This window comes from Podarcis vaucheri (genome assembly GCF_965113315.1).
Source record: "Podarcis vaucheri genome assembly, chromosome: 4".
In the NCBI taxonomy this organism is placed as follows: domain Eukaryota; kingdom Metazoa; phylum Chordata; class Lepidosauria; order Squamata; family Lacertidae; genus Podarcis; species Podarcis vaucheri.
The window spans coordinates 2,212,333-2,231,175 of NC_138762.1; the positions used below are offsets into that span (position 1 = coordinate 2,212,333).

At 45.3% G+C, this 18,843-nt stretch overlaps 1 protein-coding gene across 5 annotated transcripts; it reads right to left on the reverse strand.

Annotated features, from left to right (window-relative positions):
* Positions 1 to 1,981: 1,981 nt before the first annotated feature.
* Positions 1,982 to 18,843, reverse strand: LOC309530345 (uncharacterized protein). Of its 5 annotated transcripts, XM_082219229.1 has the most exons (8): positions 18,746 to 18,843; positions 18,507 to 18,551; positions 18,050 to 18,094; positions 14,711 to 15,203; positions 14,437 to 14,518; positions 14,058 to 14,140; positions 4,732 to 4,858; positions 1,982 to 3,809 (listed from the first exon to the last, which is right to left on the reverse strand). In XM_082219229.1, exons 4-8 carry the CDS (start codon positions 15,110 to 15,112, stop codon positions 2,203 to 2,205), a joined length of 2,301 nt encoding a protein of 766 aa, XP_082075355.1. In that variant the 5' UTR covers positions 15,113 to 15,203; positions 18,050 to 18,094; positions 18,507 to 18,551; positions 18,746 to 18,843; the 3' UTR covers positions 1,982 to 2,202. The 5 variants fall into 5 exon arrangements, with proteins under 5 accessions (XP_082075355.1, XP_082075356.1, XP_082075357.1 ...); XM_082219230.1 differs by lacking the exon at positions 18,050 to 18,094; XM_082219231.1 differs by lacking the exons at positions 18,050 to 18,094; positions 18,507 to 18,551 and adding an exon at positions 17,473 to 17,605 and having other exon boundaries at positions 18,746 to 18,762.

An 18,843-nucleotide genomic window follows, 5' to 3' on the forward strand; every position in this document is an offset into this window, starting at 1 on the left:
ATATAGAAGTTAAATAAAGTAGGCGCAAGAACACACCCTTGCCTAACCCCCTGATAGATTTGGATTTCCTTGGATAGGTGGCCCTGTCGGTTACACCTTACCCAGATCCGTGTATTTTCATATAGACTGTGGATGAGATACAGTAGGCGTTTGGTTATATTTGCGGCGCTTAGCTTTCCCCAAAGCCTGTCCCTCGGTATTAAATCAAAAGCAGATTTGAAATCTATAGAGGCCACGTATAGGGAACCTCCTTTTCTTGATGTATATTTCTCCGTAAGATGTTGGAGAACAAGGCCCTGGTCTAAGGTTGACCTATTTGCCCTAAAACCCGCCTGTGCTTCTGAAAGAATGTGGTTTTGTTCCAGCCAGTCCACTAATTTATCGCATAGGTGGGCAGCGTACAATTTGCTAATGATACTTAGGAGGCTAATTGGCCTGTAATTAGCCGGATCTGATCGGCTCCCTTTCTTGAATAAAGGGATGATGATTGCTAATCCCCAGTCCTCAGGGATAGTGGCTGATTGATCTATGCTGGTAAATAGGGCAGCTAGCACAGGGGCCCACCATTCAGCATTAGCCTTAAGGAGTTCCGGTGTAATGTTGTCTACGCCGGGTGCTTTTCCAGGTTTAAGGGGTTGAATGAGCCTATAGATGTCTTCAGTTGCTACTGGGGGCCATTCGGCGCCAATATCACTCGAAGCTGGGGGCATGGCCTGCAGATGTTGATTTGATGTATATAAAGATGAAAAGTAAGCCTCCCAAATCCCAACTGGTTTTGTATAATCAATTTCAATTGGGGAGTCTTGCCAACTTTTCGCAACTATTTTCCAAAACGTGGCTGAGTCTTTCCTTCAAGAGGCCTCTAATAAGCGTTGCCACTCCCCCCTTTGGGCCTGAAGCTTTTTCTTTTTAATCAGATCTTTATATTTACGTTTGGCTTCGAACCATTCCGCAGGAAGCAAGGGTAAGTTTGCTGATTTGGACATAGTAATTTGTCTGCGGTTCATCCATCTATGAGTGTATCGGTGAATCTCAAGCATTATCTGGTTCATTTGCAAGACTTGACAGGACCTCACTTCATCCATAGATTGAGTTGGTGAGTTGTTAAGTCATTTCTTATCATCCTTTTAAGCCCTTGGGCATTTAAAGGGGAGGAGCTAGTATCCAATTGTTTCTCAATATTAACTATTTTGGTGAGGATTTCATTCAGTCTTTGGAGAACCAGAACCATAATTTCTGCAGACAACATGCAAATCTCTTGGTAGGGGTGCGTATCCGAAATCAGTTGAACGTAGGCTCCTCTGATATCTTGTTCTAGAGGCATGGGTGGATCAGAGCTAGGAGTGGGAGGAATCCCTCCTGCTCCTGCTCTTACCCTCTTGGATGGATTAGCTTTTTCTGCGAGGAGGGGGGTGGGTCATTGTCATCCTCCTTAAGGTGGGGTAAGGTTTCCCCAACGTTGTTACTCACTGCTTCTTCTATTTGCTCCGTTTTCTTGGCTTCCTCAACCTGTTCTGTTTCTGAGCCAGGGAAGATGGTGTTGGCTCTCTGGTGATTCTTTGTTTTAGAGAAATTGTGAGTCCCAATAATGATCTTCTGGCTCTCTGCATCTCGTTTTCACCTTCCGGCAGGCATTCTCAATAAGGAAGAGAGCTGAACACCAAGTCTAAGGCATGTCCGCGGCTATGAGTTGGGCCAAACATATTCAGGGAAAGCCACATGGAGGCCATGCTTTCCACGAAGTCCCAAGCAACCCCTTGTAAGGTCATGTCGGCGTGGATGTTAAAATCCCCTAGGACAACCAAACTAGGTGTCTCCAGGAGAACATCCGCCATGACCTGGAGCAACTCGGGCAGGGAATCCTTGGTGCAGTGGGGAGGTCTGTACACCAAAAGGAATCCTGTACTGCCCCTATTGCCCAACTTCCAGAACATGCACTCAGAGAACTGGGTCTTCCCAATAGGACGCCTGCTCAACAGGGTAGGACACAAACCAATGCCTTCAAGTTTTTTTTTTAAAAAAAGACTGACTAAAGATGCAGAAGAGCTTTTTGACAGCAAGAGCTGTTAGTGGATTGGACTCCCTTGGGAGTGCTGGAATTTCCATTCTTTTAGGTTATCAAAAGAAGTTGGATGGTGATCTGTCATGGATGCTTTACTTGCTATTCCTGGATCACATGGGTGGAATAGATTGCACCAGGGATCACTTCAAGCTCAAAAATTCTACAATTCCGTGATTCTCCCCTGTATGAATTCTTTGATGGTAAGTAAGACTGGCCTTTTGATTGAAGCTCTTTCCACATTCCGCACATTGATAGGGTTTCTGCCCTGTATGAATTCTTTGATGGGAAGTGAGACTGGAGCTCATACTGAAGCTCTTTCCACATTCCATACACTGATAGGGTTTCTGCCCTGTATGAATTCTTTGATGGGAAGTGAGACTGGAGCTCATACTGAAGCTCTTTCCACATTCCATACACTGATAGGGTTTCTCCCCTGTATGAATTCTTTGATGGGAAGTGAGACTGGAGCTCATACTGAAGCTCTTTCCACATTCCATACACTGATAGGGTTTCTCCCCTGTATGAATTCTTTGATGGGAAGTGAGGTCAGATCTCTTCCTGAAGCTCTTTCCACATTCCATACACTGATAGGGTTTCTCCACTGTATGAATTCTTTGATGTTTAGTGAGATCGGAGCTCATACTGAAGCTCTTTCCACATTCCATACACTGATAGGGTTTCTCCCCTGTATGAATTCTTTGATGAGAAGTGAGACTGGAGCTCTGACTGAAGCTCTTTCCACATTCCATACACTGATGGGGTTTCTCCCCTGTATGAATTCTTTGATGGGAAGTGAGATTGGAGCTCTGACTGAAGCTCTTTCCACATTCCATACACTGATAGGGTTTCTCCCCTGTATGAATTCTTTGATGGGTAGTGAGACTGGAGCTGATACTGAAGCTCATTCCACATTCCATACACTGATAGGGTTTCTCCCCTGTATGAATTCTTTGATGTTTAGTGAGATCAGAGCTCAAACTGAAACTCTTTCCACATTCCATACACTGATAGGGTTTCTCCCCTGTATGAATTTTTTGATGGGAAGTGAGATTGGAGCTCTGACTGAAGCTCTTTCCACATTCCATACACTGATAGGGTTTCTCCCCTGTATGAATTCTTTGATGTTTAGTGAGATCAGAGCTCATACTGAAGTTCCTTCCACATTCTATGCACTGATAGGGTTTCTCCCCTGTATGAATTTTTTGGTGTTTAGTGAGACCGGAGCTCATACTGAAGCACATTCCACATTCCATACACTGATAGGGTTTCTCCCCTTTATGAATTCTTTGATGGGAAGTGAGACTGGAGCTCTTACTGAAGCTCTTTCCACATTCCATACACTGATAGGGTTTCTCCCCTGTATGAATTCTTTGATGGGAAGTGAGATTGGAGCTCTGACTGAAGCTCTTTCCACATTCCATACACTGATAGGGTTTCTCCCCTGTATGAATTCTTTGATGGGAAGTGAGACTGTGGCTGTGACTGAAGCTCTTTCCACATTGCATACACTGATAGGGTTTCTCCCCTGTATGAATTCTTTGATGGGAAGTGAGATCAGATCTCTTCCTGAAGCTCTTTCCACATTCAATGCACTGATTGGGTTTCTTTCCAAAGAGATTTCGTTGTTGGGATGTGGAATGGGAGCTCTGACTGCAGCTCTTCCCACATTCCAAATTTTTACGTGCCTTCTCCACTCTGCAGATTGTGTTGTGGTCACCTTTGTTCTTGTTTTCCAATTCATCACAATCTGCAATGGAGAGAAAAAGGGATAAGAGCCTCAGGAACAAATGGAGCCCCCAGTTAGGGAATAATGCTCATTAAATTTGTTGTAGAGAAGGCAGTCTTCATTTCCTTTGTTATTTGCAATAAACCAATGTATTTATTATTAGATTCTAATCGTTGGTTGAATGTCGCTTTGTTTGAAGTAAGTTACGCATTTTAATTTTTTGTACTTTTTTAAAATTTGTACTTTTTTCATTGCTTTAGATGCTATTATTACTGTTTCATGTTTATACAGTAGCACCTCGGGTTACGTAACCCTCGGGTTTTATAAACATCAGCTTATGAAAGCGACAAATCCATGCGCATGCCCAGAACAGTGATCCTCGGGTTGCGAAAACCTCAGGTTCTGGCCGGATCTCTGGAACGGATCCCATTCGCAACCAGAGGTACCACTGTATATGTGTTGGAAGCTTCCCAGATTGGCTGGAGCAACCCAACCAGATGGTCAGGGCATAAATAAAAATTATTATTATTATTATCACTGCTAGTACTACCTGAGTTTCAGTCAGCCTGGCTCTTCTCTGGGGCAGATGTTGTTTGGCCCAGTCATGGCATCCCCTCCATCTCCAGTGTCAGTCGTCTCTTTGGTCAACCCAAGACTGACAGCAGCAAAAACAAAAACAGAAAACCTGACAGAAGCTACTTATCTTTCCTAACAACTCTGAAGCTGACATTTAAGATGCCTGGGCAGTTCAAATCAGCCCAACTGTGGTAGTAGGAGGCAGAACTGAAGATTGTTCACAGAAAAAACTGTAATCTACTATTTCTTGTGGGGGTGTTAGGTTCCCAGGTGTTGTAGGGGGCACTGTGAAAATATATGAGGTTTGTCACATAGAGGCATTTTTTGAATTTCCTGGCAGATATGACGATCCCACAAAGAGGCTTACCAAGAGAGGCCACGATCCCCCAATTCTCCTCCATGACGTCCTTATGCAGAGCTCTCTGGTCAGGATCCAGCAACTCCCACTCCTCGTCCGTGAAACGAACAGCGACATCTTCAAAGCACACTGGACCCTAAAAGAAAAAGGGAAATGTCCTCCTCTGAGACAGCAGAAATATGATCTGCTACACAATGCTCTGTTATTTCCTTCCTGTTAATTGCTGTGTTATTTCAATAGGATTGCTTTGCTGCACATTTTTATTATGGTTACCTATTTTAACACTTTAATTGAACTCTTTTATTCTGCATTTTAACTGTGGGTATTCATCTTTTTGCAAATAGGTGGTACTCCAGCTTATGTTTACGTTCTTCTGCCTACGCAAGCATTCCAGTTTCCCCGATGGAAGGATCCACTTTCTCCTCTCCTCGTGAGTTGTTCTGGGGAGGTTCCCTTCCAATGCCCTAGAGCCAAATTCAAGGGGTTCATGGGGCATGGAGAGCCGGAGGAGTGGGAAGCAGGCCCCATTTTGCAGCAGATAGGGCTGGCTAGGTGAATCCTGGAAATTATTTGTACTCGTCTGTCCGCTGCTTAGAAGCCTATTTTAACATTCATTGATGAATATAGAAATACAAGAAGCCTAGTTTGGATGGCCATCTGTCTTGGAGGATCTAGCTGAGACTCCTGCAATGCAGGGGGTGGGACTTGATGACCCTTGGGGTCCCTTTCAACTCTAGGATTCCATGAAAACTGCAACTACAGGTGAATCCTACTGGCAACATTCAGAAGCCTCATGTCACAGAGTTATGTGAGGAGGAAATCCCACAGTTCACAGCTGGAGTTTACTCTTTATCAGCAAGAACACGATGTTCACAGACTTAGCTGAGTTTCGGGCTTCATGAGAACAGCAGCTCATTCCCTGAGCCTCTTCCTCCACAAAAGCAGTTGCTGAGAGTGAAGGCCCCCGGCTCCCCACAGCTTTCCAAGTCCCCTCCTCTCTGGGGTTTCTGGCAAGCGATTGAACAGCGCGCCAGTGTGCAGCCTGCCTTTGCTCCTCCATTGTAAGCCATCTGCTGGATCTGAGAGACAAGCAGGGAGGGTGGCTTCTGGCAGAAGGAGGGGGAGCCCCCGGTGGCTCCTCCTTCTCCTGACTCACCTCTGCCTCTCGACCTCCCTCCTCCCACTCGCCTCCTTCCTCTTCTGCCTCCGATTCTGCACTGCATTCTGCCACAGAGTATCCCAGCTCACTAAGCCCTGTTTCCCCTTCAGCTTCTGACACCTCCTCTTCCCAGGTTTCTCCCTCTGACCGCCAATCCTTCCTCCACGGGATCCAAGATGGCCACCGATCTGTGAGGCAGGGTGAGGCAGCTGTTCTCACCATTTTATAGTTTTATGGTCCTTTTATTGTTTTACTTTATTGTTTTACTGCCCTATTTTATCATTTCTTGGTTTTACTTCCTTGTTATCTCGGACGCCTTCCCACTGAGCTAGGAGGGCGACACGGCCCAGAAAGGCGCCGCTGACGACGACGCGGCCTCCACCACCACGGCAAAGGAGCTCAGAAAATTGGTCTCAATTACCTGCCTACCTTGGAAGTAGTCCCGCGGAGAACCCTCCTGCAACACCCGACGGAGCCAATGAACCGAGGTGAGATTTTTGCCAACTTGACCTTTGCAATATAAATAATGGTGACGACCAGGAGTGGCTGTAGAACACCAGGCTTTTATCGGAGTGATCTAAGACCTCTCTCTAAAAGAGCTACCCTTTAAGAATAGGGGTAAAGTCAAGCCGAGTGAGAATCAGCAGGAAACTGAAACTTCTCCCTCCTGCACTGAAGGGCCGGCTGTGCAGAGAGAGGATTGTATAGAAGAATGCCACAACAAGGGCCAATAAAACCCAAAGTAAATCCAAACACAATTGGTACAGTCACCAAAGTACTCCCAAAACAGAGACTAAAATCCCAAGCTTCTCCTGAACCATCCCAAGTCCGAGAAGTGGAAGAACTAATGTTAAAACAAATTGCAGAGATGTCTTCGGGAAACCCTAAAACATCAAGAGACTCCTGCTTCCAACTTGAGACAAATGAGGATGAGGATTTATCAGTTATCAAATGGCTTGTGCTTTTAACTGAGGATCTCGAAAATATAAAATCTCATCTGGCCACCTGTACAAAAATCCTCACTATAATAATGGACACTTGCAAAACTCTCTGTAGGGAATCCAGCGGGGTGACTGTAGAATTGGAAAGTAATAACAACTTCCTTCCTACCACCTGCAAAAACAGATCACCAAGGAAGGCCAAGAGATCTTGTAGGGCTACTGCCTTGAAAAGGAGGCCTATAAGGGTAAAAAAGAGCAGAAATATTAAAAATTTTAAGGCAGTGCGTTACAAAAAAATGGATTTTAAAAAGCTCTTTAATCTTCTCAAGAGTATCCCAATAACCGAGAACAGTGGGAACACTGAGAAACTTCTAACTAGGAAATCTTCTAAGCAAGAACGTTCTATAAACCCTTGCCCTGACGCTGCGATGGATTGCTTGGAACCCTTAACACCTACCCCAACACCTAACTCCAAGCAAGACATCTTGATCCAAGATCCACGGTCTTATATTCTATCTGTAGATGAAACCAATCCCTCTAAGAAGAGAAATCAGACAAACCTAACAAATAAAAACTGGAATCTGGTGCTGTACCGAAACAAACTTGTTTTATCAAATTATCCTAAACCCCCAGGACTCCTGTCACAAGAAGAACGTAAAGCCCATCTATTGAACCTTTTAAAGATCTATATGCCGGGTATACTTAATAACCCTACTGATTTGGCCCAAGTGGAATATCTATACTTCAACGGATTCCTTGTCAGAGCGGTGGTCTCATTCTACGAGGGGAGACTGGCAAAACTAGTGTACAAATGTAGAGAACACCTGGAGACGAGTGGTATAAGAATCTCAAGGTACTTTAAGAATGAAGCACCTCCAATTCCACTTATCCCCCATATTGTAAGTTTGCCAAAAACTCAACATGAGATTGACCAACATGTTCTAATTGATATAAACTCTGCGGAGGACATCTCCAAACATCCTTCTGGTCTGGTTGCCAAGGACTCTCAAAGGTTGGACTTCCTTGGGCCCAGGTATGCGGAGAATCAGGGAATCGACCTCGATAGCTTTGATAATAACTGACTCCACTCTTATAGCGTTCTCCCGCAAGAAGTTCAGAAAGAAATACTCCATAAAATTGATTCCCTTTATTTCTGCCTGACAAAAGTGACGGAGGAACAGCTGAGATTACCTAAACAAAATATGCTTGATAGAGACTGTGGTTCAGATTCTGCCCCACGCTTATACCACCAAGAACCTGTGGGTTGGGAAGGCACCCACCCCTACCAGCCAACTGGTTGTTGCGGAGATGAATCCACTCCTCCATACTCTGGAGGCGGAAACCCCATCACCAGACCCATCTATTATGCACCCCATCTCTGAGGCAAATATGACTACAACATCTGTCTGGGACAAAATGAGGGAACTTAACGAATCTGAATTAGGCTCTCCATGTAAAGTGCCCCATATGGGTCCACTTACTTGTAATTTTATTAACCCACTCTCTTCTAATGTGTGCAAGTTGAATAAATCCATAGATACCATCGAACTGGTAACAGAACCAGCTGAACCAGACCAACAAATGAGAGACGACTCCATTTTATTTTTAGCCCCAAAGAATGATCTGGTTGAAGACCCGACAGGTCGTATTAACAAAATTATTCAAACAACTAATGATCACTCAACTAGTGGCACGATACCTGTTGACTTAATTTCGCTCTCTCTAAGTAATACTCCCCTAATTCTACCATCTGGCTCTGAAAAGTCGACTATCTTAGGCCAAACATCTGCCTTTAGCGAGACGAGTGGCACGACTTTACAGCCAAACCACCCCAATAAATTCAAACAGTTGGGATGTATAGCACGATTGCCACCTTCTCAAAGGAAAATTACTGATTTTTTTTGAAGCTGAAACTCCCCCAAAGTTAGAATCCCATTCCCACATGATCTGACTACCTAACGACCAACCCAACCACTCCTCGATGTCATTTTATGCTGGATGGAGGGGGAAGAAATCTGATCCAGACTTCTTAAAATTTGTTAATTTATTTCAAGTAATTCTCCTACAAGAAACTTGGGAAGAGGAGGCGATTGACATAAATGGATACGATACCATTTTGCTTCCAGCTAGCCCCTCTCTTAAAGGTGGACGCCCTAGGGGAGGTTTGGCAATAGCCATTTCCCTCTAATTGCAAGCAAAACTTACACTTGTTAAATCTTCCTCTCCTTACACGATTACAGGACTGATTTCAGGAGGGAAATTTGAATTACTGGTAACAATTTCCCCCCCGGGGGGCAGGTAGTGGACCTCCATTCCAAATGGGAAACACTTGAAGAACACCTAGGTTTCTGTTACACTAACTTCCCAAACATTTCAGCAGTCATGGGAGGTGATTTTAATGCTCGTACAGCTGCAAACTGGGAAGCGCTAGGCAAGGCCAAATGGTGGGTCATACCTGATCACCAGAACTTGGATTTCTCCCCTCATATACAGAGAAAATCGAAAGATAATAGGGTTAACGAAGTGGGAACCCTTCTTTATCAGCTGATTTTACGTTTGAATTTGATAATTTTAAACGGAAATTGTCCCCCGGATATTCCAGGTGAGTTTACTCATTTGAGCACACTTACAAATAGTGTTCTCGATTATTTTATTGTTTCCAGAGATTTATTCCCAAATTTTTCTTATTTTAAAATAGAAAACGTCCAAATGAATGACCATCTCCCCTTGAGTGCCAAGCTTTCTCTAGATTGGAAGTCTATCAAGCCTAGACACCCCATAAATATGGGAATAAATACTGCAGAACAAGTGAGAGGAATAAAATGGTCAGTAACTCAAACCCAAAAATATATGGAATTCTTCCAACAAGAGAAAATTCAAACTCATGTTGTTTTAGATTTAGATCTGTATGGGCATGAACGAATTATTAATTCATTCTCTTTGCTTACAGAAGATCTTATGTCCTTTTTTGCAGTACCAGCAAATCGGGCCCATTTTAAGACCGGTGACCCCTGGTTTAATTTAAAATGCAAACAAGCTAGACGACATCTCTGTGCCATTTACAATGAATATAAATCTTCTGGTGCCTTAGTATTACCTAGGAATTACCAGCAAGCAAAAACAGCATATAAGCAAGCCCAGAGAATGGCTAAGCAAGAGTGGCAACATAATCGCTGGCAGGCGCTAATAGTCGCCTCTAGTTCATGTAGCTCATGGCAATTTTGGCAACTGGTTAATAGAAGATCAAGGAGATATCCTTTAACAATAATTCCTGCCCCGGTCTGCAAATCCTTTTTAAGGAAATATTTTGCGTCACCAGATTCCAATACCAACGCTCTTGATGATGTATTTGACCATCTCCCCATCTGGCCTCCTACTGACCCCGATGAAATCTTGAATTTAATCTCTAAACTTAAAATCGGCAAAGCCCCTGGGCCAGATTTGGTTCCGGCGTGAGCCATAAAACTACATTCCGACTGGTGGGCAAAAATCCTGGCTGTTACTTTTGATGCTATTAATGCAACTGGAAGGGTGCCAAAAATATGGAAGGACGCTATTATAATTCCAATATAAAAAAGGCTCCCCAGACGATCCAGAGAATTATAGGAATATTAGTTTACTGTCAATAGTTGGAAAGATATACGCACGTTTTCTGCTGAATAGACTTACCCAATGGGCTGAAGAAAAGAAACTGATAGGCCCACAGCAAGCAGGATTCAGACCGAACCAGTCAACTACGGACCATGTTTTAGTCTTGCACCATCTAGCCCGGAAATACTCCTCTTCAAACCGGGGCCAACTTTGTGCGGCTTTTATCGACCTTAAGGCTGCATTTGACAGCGTCCCCAGAAGGTTGCTCTGGGAAAAGTTGACCCAATGGGGAATTGATAGAAGACTTTTATGGTTAATAATCCAGCTGCATGAGGGGTCGGCTGCTAGGGTGAGAATAACCCCAGCCGGCGATCTCACAAACTCTGTGCCCATCAACAGAGGAGTCCGGCAAGGATGTATCCTAGCTCCTTTTCTTTTCAATTTATTCATTAGTGACATGAGGATACCATTGGCTGAATCTCAGGAAATCACCCATGCCCCCCGCCTCGCAAACTATCATTGCCCACTATTACTCTATGCTGATGATGCTGTGATTTTATCCTTCTCAAGAATTGGCCTCAGGAGAGCATTAAAATTCTTTGTTTCATATTGTAAAACAAATTCCCTCACTATAAATCAATCTAAATCAAAAGTACTAATCTTCTCAAAAAGTCGGAAATCCTATAAGTGGCAATTAGATGGAAAACCTATTGAACAGGTCTATAAATTTCAATACCTGGGAGTCTTTCTCCAATATAATCTGGGTTGGAAGGCCCATATTGCACATATTTTAAACAAGGCCAAGGCCCTATCCTTTGCGCCTTTTCTTTTCAGACGGGGCTCTTCATGTCCCATCTGCCCTGAAAGTATTCAAAGCTAAAGTAATTGCAACATTGGCATACGCTGTTCCTTTATGGGGGACCGCAGTAAACTTGATGCCCTTGGAGGTAATTCAAAACCAATTTCTAAGACGACTGCTTAAACTTCCTCAGTGCGTTAGTAACGCAGCTATTCACTTAGAATTAAAAACTACATCTTTAGAAAATACTCTTTGGAGGCGCAGCCTTTGTTACTGGTTGTCCTTAAGGCATAGGCTCCCGAATCTGTATTTGAGCCAATGCCTCTGGAGAGATAATTTTCCCGTCCTAGGGGCAAAAGAGATCCATTCTAAAGTAGTGACCTATGAATCATAGAATCATAGAGTTGGAAGAGACCACAAGGGCCATCGAGTCCAACCCCCTGCCAAGCAGGAAACACCATCAGAGCACTCCTGACATATGGTTGTCAAGCCTCTGCTTAAAGACCTCCAAAGTAGGAGACTCCACCACACTCCTTGGCAGCAAATTCCACTGTCAAACAGCTCTTACTGTCAGGAAGTTCTTCCTAATGTTTAGGTGGAATCTTCTTTCTTGTAGTTTGGATCCATTGCTCCGTGTCCGCTTCTCTGGAGCAGCAGAAAACAACCTTTCTCCCTCCTCTAGGTGACATCCTTTTATATATTTGAACATGGCTATCATATCACCCCTTAACCTCCTCTTCTCCAGGCTAAACATGCCCAGCTCCCTTAGCCGTTCCTCATAAGGCATCGTTTCCAGGCCTTTGACCATTTTGGTTGCCCTCCTCTGGACACGTTCCAGTTTGTCAGTGTCCTTCTTGAATTGTGGTGCCCAGAACTGGACACAGTACTCCAGGTGTGGTCTGACCAGAGCAGAATACAGTGGCACTATTACTTCCCTTGATCTAGATGCTATACTCCTATTGATGCAGCCCAGAATTGCATTGGCTTTTTTAGCTGCCGCGTCACACTGTTGGCTCATGTCAGGCAAGGGTGTGTCCTTGCGCCTATTCTATTTAATTTTTATATTAACTCGTTAGTAGGAAATATGGAGAAGGAAAATGCCCACCCCCCCAAATTGGCTGGTACGCCCCTCCCGGTCCTTTTATATGCGGATGACACAGCTTTAATTTCTTTTTCTTGCGTTGGATTAAGAAAACTTTTGAGATCTTTTACTAATTACTGCAGCATCGAACAGCTAACAATTAACTACAACAAATTCAAAGTCATGGTGTTCTCTAAAAAAAAGGAGGAGGCACAAATGGAGAATAGACAATCGCTCAATAGAACAGGTAGCAACCTTTAAATACCTGGGTGTAACCTTCCAGGAAAGGGGCTCCTGGCGCTTTCAGATTAATAATACTATTGCAAATGCAGAAAGAGCTACCAAAGCGTTAATAAGATTCTTCTATGGGAAAGGGGGCCAATACATACCGGCAGCCTCCCAGGTCTTTGCTGCCAAAATACTATCACAATTGTTATATGGATCCCAGATCTGCAGCTTTAAAAACCTTACTCTCCTAGAGGCATTCCAAACTAAGTTTTTCCGCTGCCTGCTGGGGATACCCTCTTGCGTATCCAACATAGCGGTCCGTTTGGAGGTTGGGCAAATTCCTATCAGTACTCGGATATGGATATTGAAGATTCATTATTGGCTAAAGCTTATTTTCTTCCCGGTTGGGCTGGCACCTTTAACCCTATTAGATAACTACCAATCTAAATGGAAAGCTACACTGCTGGAAAAGCTCAAAGGCTTGGGGATCCCACAGCAGACCCTGATAGCGACAGGCTTCGAGAAAGCTAGGACTACAATTCGCCAGCGTATCTGGGACGTAGAATTACAATGCCACATGAGCGAAATGATCAAACACCCAGCAATAAGGGACCATGGGAGAGGTTTCTCTCCAGCTAACTATCTGTCAGGTCTTCAGGTACCCAAATACAGACGGTCTTTTACTCTCGCCAGATTCAACGTTCTCCCTTCTGCCTTACTTCAGGGCAGATTTGAGGGTAAACCATATACAGCACGGGTCTGCCCTTGTGGCTCGTTGGAAGTTGAAACTGCTCTACATGTACTATTACGTTGCCGTCTTTATGAGGATATACGTTTGACTTTTATTACACCTGTTTTGCAAAAGTCCAGGAAAGAATCGGAACTCCATCGAATCGGAACTGCTAGAGGATAAGAATCCCAAGACTACATTAAATGTAGCCAAATTCTGTGTGTCTGCAATCAATCGCAGGAAGCAAGTGGTATCCCATGATGACCAAACCCCCAAATGTTAACTACAGGGAGCACGCTAATAATTAATTTTAATTTTTATATTTAAATCCTTGTTATATTCATATTGTCCTCTGCATCTCTGGTTGTTGTTTTTTAATGATCTGCGATATTGTGTGTGTTGTGACTGGTCTGTGACCGTATTAATAAATTCATTCATTCATTGATTTATACTGATAATTTGATATTTTAAGCACTATATTGTTCTTATTTTAATGGAATTTAGAAACTTACGGTCTGAGATGTACTTGATTTAAACGTAATTTAATTTATTAATTTTATCTTGTTATACCTGTGTTGCTGTCTGATGTATTGAATGTGGGCCTATGGCCGCAATAAACTATCTATCTATCATCTATCTATCTATCTATCTATCTAATCCTTCCTCCACCTTCACTCCTTGGGCTCAGAGCAATCTTCCCTTCCTTGTTCCCTGGCTGCTTCCCCCCACCATTCCTCTGTGCCCAAGCAGTCCATGACATTGCTCCATCCCTCGGCCTCTGTCCCCACAAGGCAGCTTCCCCTGACCTGATCTGGTTCCACAGCCACTGCTTCCCTTCTGCCACCATGAAAAGATGGATCAGGAGGTTTTGCCGGCATCCTTCTGCCACCTGCAAGAGAAAAAAAGGTAATCAGGATGCCAGGAGTGCCTGCTTCTCTCACAGAGGAAACAAGACATCTCTAACTACAGATGGGCCTTTGAGAAAGCCTTACCTACTGAGTGCAGTTGGAGGTTTGTGCCCATTTCATGTTAGGTGTGCAGAAATATATCTCCCCTCCTCTGAACCCTCTGAGCCCAACCCCCACCCCTCAAAAAAAAAAAAAAACCAAGATGAAAAGAACCCTCAGATGAGCTGGAAAACCAACAGAACAAGACCAAATGGAGAAGAGCCACCTTCCTCCTTACCCAGTGGCCTCTCTCTGGTGTCCAACAGAGGCCTCTCTGCCTCACAGGAATCCAGGTCCATTTCTGCAAAATGATCCCTTTTCTGAAAGAACAACAAGAATTCAAAACAGTAAATTAAAGGTGAGAAATATTAGAAAGAGAACGCAAAGACAGATACTTTAAGGGTGTTAGATTTCATTCCCTGAAAACGGATGGGCCATCAGCAGACCATTTTTGGATGTTCTCCATCCTGTTTGGAGCCCCTTGGGAGTATCCAGAGGAAGGTCTCTCTCACCTGCTTTCTCTCCTCTGCCTGACTCAGGAGGAAACCTTCAGCCAGGGCCACTGTCTGGGAACTGGTCTCCGCTCCACACTCCCTCACCCAGCTCTCCATCTCTGGTGGAAGGACAGCCAGGAACTGCTCCAAGATCACCAGGTCCAGCATCTCAGCTTTCGTGTGCCTTTCTGGCTTCAGCCACTGATGGCAAAGGTGGTAGAGTTGGCTGCAAACCTCTCGGGGTCCTTTGGCCTCCTGGAAGCAGAACTGCCTCAACTGCTGGCTCTGCACCTCTGAGCGGAGGGTATCCTCCTCACCCAGGATCTTATGCACAGAGTTTTCCAAGATTCCCCCACTGCTCCCAGTTTGGATTGCATGGCCTCTTCCTGCTCTGGGGCCAGCTGAGTCTCGCTCATCCATCTGTGCTCTCAGGAAGCCTCTGAGAGATCGGAAGGAACCTTTTGGTCTTCTGCCAAGTTCTGTCTGTCTGAATGAGAAGCTCTAGCAAATCCTACAAAGCAATTACATTGTTCTGTTACAAAAGCTGTACAATATCAGGAGAAGAAAAAACTTCCCTGAGCAAGCATGGATGAGTCTTGCTGGGAACCAGGGTAGGACTGCACCACAGCCCAGACTCTGAGCTATCTTTCTAAAAAGGAGGAGGAGGAGATGTAGGCCTCTAGAAGGGAGATTGTGGAAATGTGGAGGCAAGTGAAGAGATTAATGCGAGGCGAATCAGCCTGGTTGCTCCTTCCTTCCAGTCAATGCATGAAGTCAGAACTGATTGACAAGGGAGTCATTGGTTCCTAGTGAAAAATGACTAGGTGTCTTGAGTCCGAATCTCCTTTCTTGTAGCTTGGAGCCATGGGTTGGAATCCTGCACCCAGGTGACATGGCTCTCCAAAAGGCAGGCCTCACTGTAGACTGCCTTTGTTGATCTAAAAGCAGCCTTTGATACAGTCTCCAGAACAGTCTCTGGGACAGACTACAGGGGACCTACATAGAACTAAGAGCTTCTGCTCTTAATTCAGGCACTGCGCGCAAACACGGCTCTTAGAGTCAGGTGCAGCCGCCTAGGACACCTAACGGACCCTATTAAAACCTCTAAAGGAGTCAGGCAAGGGTGCCTATTAGCCCCTCTACTATTCAATTTAATAATAATAATAATAATAATAATAATAATAATAATAATAATAATAAATTTTATTTATATCCCGCCCTCCCCAGCCGAAGCCGGGCTCAGGGCGGCTAACAACACTAAAATAGTGCAACATTATAAAAACATCATAAGAATTAATTAAAATCAAAATTGATGGCAACCATAAACTAAAGTATTGTAAAGATTGCCAAAGGAGGGAGTCAGGCTGTGCCCTGGCCAAAGGCCTGGTGGAACAGCTCTGTCTTGCAGGTCCTGCGGAAAGATGTCAAGTCCTGCAGGGCCCTTGTCTCTTGTGACAGAGCGTTCCACCAGGTTGGAGCCGCAGCCGAAAAAGCCCTGGCTCTAGTTGAGGCCATCCTAACCTCTCTGTGGCCTGGGACCTTCAGGATGTTATTTGCAGATCGTAGGTTCCTCTGTGGGGCATACCAGGAGAGGCGGTCCCGTAGATACGAGGGTCCTAGGCCGTGTAGGGCTTTGACGGTTAAAACCAGCACCTTAAACCTGATCCTGTACTCCACCGGGAGCCAGTGCAGCTGGTATATCACCGAATGAATGTGATCCCGCAGCGAAGACCCCGTAAGGAGTCTCACTGCAGCATTCTGCACCCGCTGGAGTTTCTGGGTCAGTCTCAAGGGCATCCCCACGTAGAGCGAGTTACAATAATCCAGTCTGGAGGTGACCGTCGCGTGGATCACAGTGGCTAGGTCAGGGCGAGAGAGATAAGGAGCCAATTTCTATCTAAATAATTTAGTATCTGCACTCCATGACTCAGAACTCCACCCTCCAAAGCTCGCAAATCGGCATATTTCGGTCCTGCTATATTCCGATGATGAAGTAATTTTATCTAGAACCCCCATTGGACTCAAAAGAGCACTAAGAAAGCTCGCAGCATACTGTGAATTTGAATGTCTCAAAATCAACTATCAAAAGACCAAGATACTCGCTTTTGGGGCAAAACCAAAGCTTAAAAGCTGGGAACTCCAAGGCCATAAATTAGAACTAGTCACAAACTACAAGTATCTAGGAATGGTGGTACAGGCCTCAGGAGCCAACAAACTACACATAAACTCCATCGGGAGTTCAGCGGAAAAACCCGCAAATTGTATCCTTAAATTTTTCAGAGCACAAGGGGGCTTCTTCGTTCCCGCAGCTCTAAAACTATACAAGGCCAAAACTTTGGCACAACTTCTTCATGGTTCCTTTTTGCGCCTGCCTTCCTCGGCTTCCTCCCCCCTTGAGAGAGTTCAATCTAGACTTCTTAGAGCTCTCCTCCAAGTGCCCAGATGTGTCTCAAACGCATGGGTTAGATGAGAAACGGGGATGATGAGAGTGGAAGCTAGCATCTGCCTAACATCAATCTACAAATGGCTGACATTGAATCTGCTCCCCAGAGGGATAGTAGCCCCATTGATCCTCTGCGATCAATTCCAGTCAGGCTGGCAGACTGCAGTCCTGAACACCCACCGGAAACTGGGTTTTGCCCCTCCAGACCTTCTAAGTCTGGGCTTGGGCCAGGCAAAAGCCACGGTCAGGCAAAGAATATTAGACACCGAGAGACAACAGGACTGCGCAAGGTGCTCCGACCATAAAATGGGAGAAATCGAGAAATATATAGCTGCACCGGCAGAATATCTCTTCTTTCTCGCATCTAGAAATGCAAGAAGGGCCTTGACACTCGCCAGAAGCTCGGCTCTTCCCTCGCTGGTCCTGGATGGAGCCTTTAGAAAAGCCCCGTATGCTCAGAGACTTTTCACCTGCCCATTGGGAGAGATAGGAAGCCAAAACACTTGTTCTTTAGACGTCCCTTTTACGAAGAGGCACGTAGTAAGACCACTGATCCCCTGCTGGTGAGGCTCGCTGACCTCCCGCAAAAGCAAAAATTAGACCTTTTCCTGTTAGGCAAAGGTCAGAAGATGACCTGGATGGTCGCCAGATTCTGTGTAGAGATCTGTAGGCGCAGACCATCTCCCAACTCAAAATAGTCCGTCACGAAAATCCCCAAACTCGGTCTCATGGGTGACTCTGAGTCAACTCCCTGGGATAGTTTGTTGGTGTCCTTTGTTTTTAAATTTGTTGTTGTACATAAATTGCCTGTTTTACTTCTGTGACTGTACCCCCAGGTGTGTTTTATAAGCTGGTCTCTGACCGTAATAAATCATCTAATCTGACTCTCCTATCTCTTCTCCAACTCAACATACCCAGCTCCTCCTAAAGCTTGGCTTGATCTGCTTGGCTGGCCTCCTCTGCCAATAAGGAGAAAGAAAGAAGGGAAACAAAGGAAGAGGTTTGGGAGCAACCATTCACACGTGTTTCCTCTGTTGTGCAATGACGCTGACCCGTGTCACACACAGCAGAAGTCCTACTGATAGCCTTATTTAAAGAAGCGAGATTTCTATCTGCTGGATTTCCCAGGGGGCTCTGAATATTATTATTTTCTGGAAGGGGGGGGGCGGTAACCTCCTCCCCTCCCCCCTCCACAAAAGATCTAAAGGAAGGAGACAGTTCCTGCCACCTCGCCCCTCCCTGGCAGGACCCCTTGCTCCCAGAGTCTTCTCCCCCCCCCCACATGAGCCACCCTCCCCTCGGGCAGCCCTGGGACCCCCCCCCTTTCTCCCCACTGCACACTCCTGAGGGGGGGAGAGAGAGGAGACTCACCAGATCCCAGGAGAGGACTGCCCTTCCCAAAGGAGTAAGCAGCGCCTGCATAGAAATGCAGGACATACAGTACTGTAGTTGCAAACCTCGCGCAACCCCCTCCCTCCCTGGCAGGACCCCCTCCTCCCAGAGTCTTCTCCCCCCCCCACATGAGACACCCTCCCCTGTTGCATCCCTGGGACCCCCCCCCCCCTTCTCCCCACTGCACCCTCCGGGGGGGGAAGGAGGAAGAGACTCACCAGATCCCCGTGGAAGAGAGCAAGGCAGCCTTTGCAGCAGAGGAAAGCAACCCCCCCCCACATGCAGGAAGGGGAGGGAGGGGCTTTTCCTCTGGAGG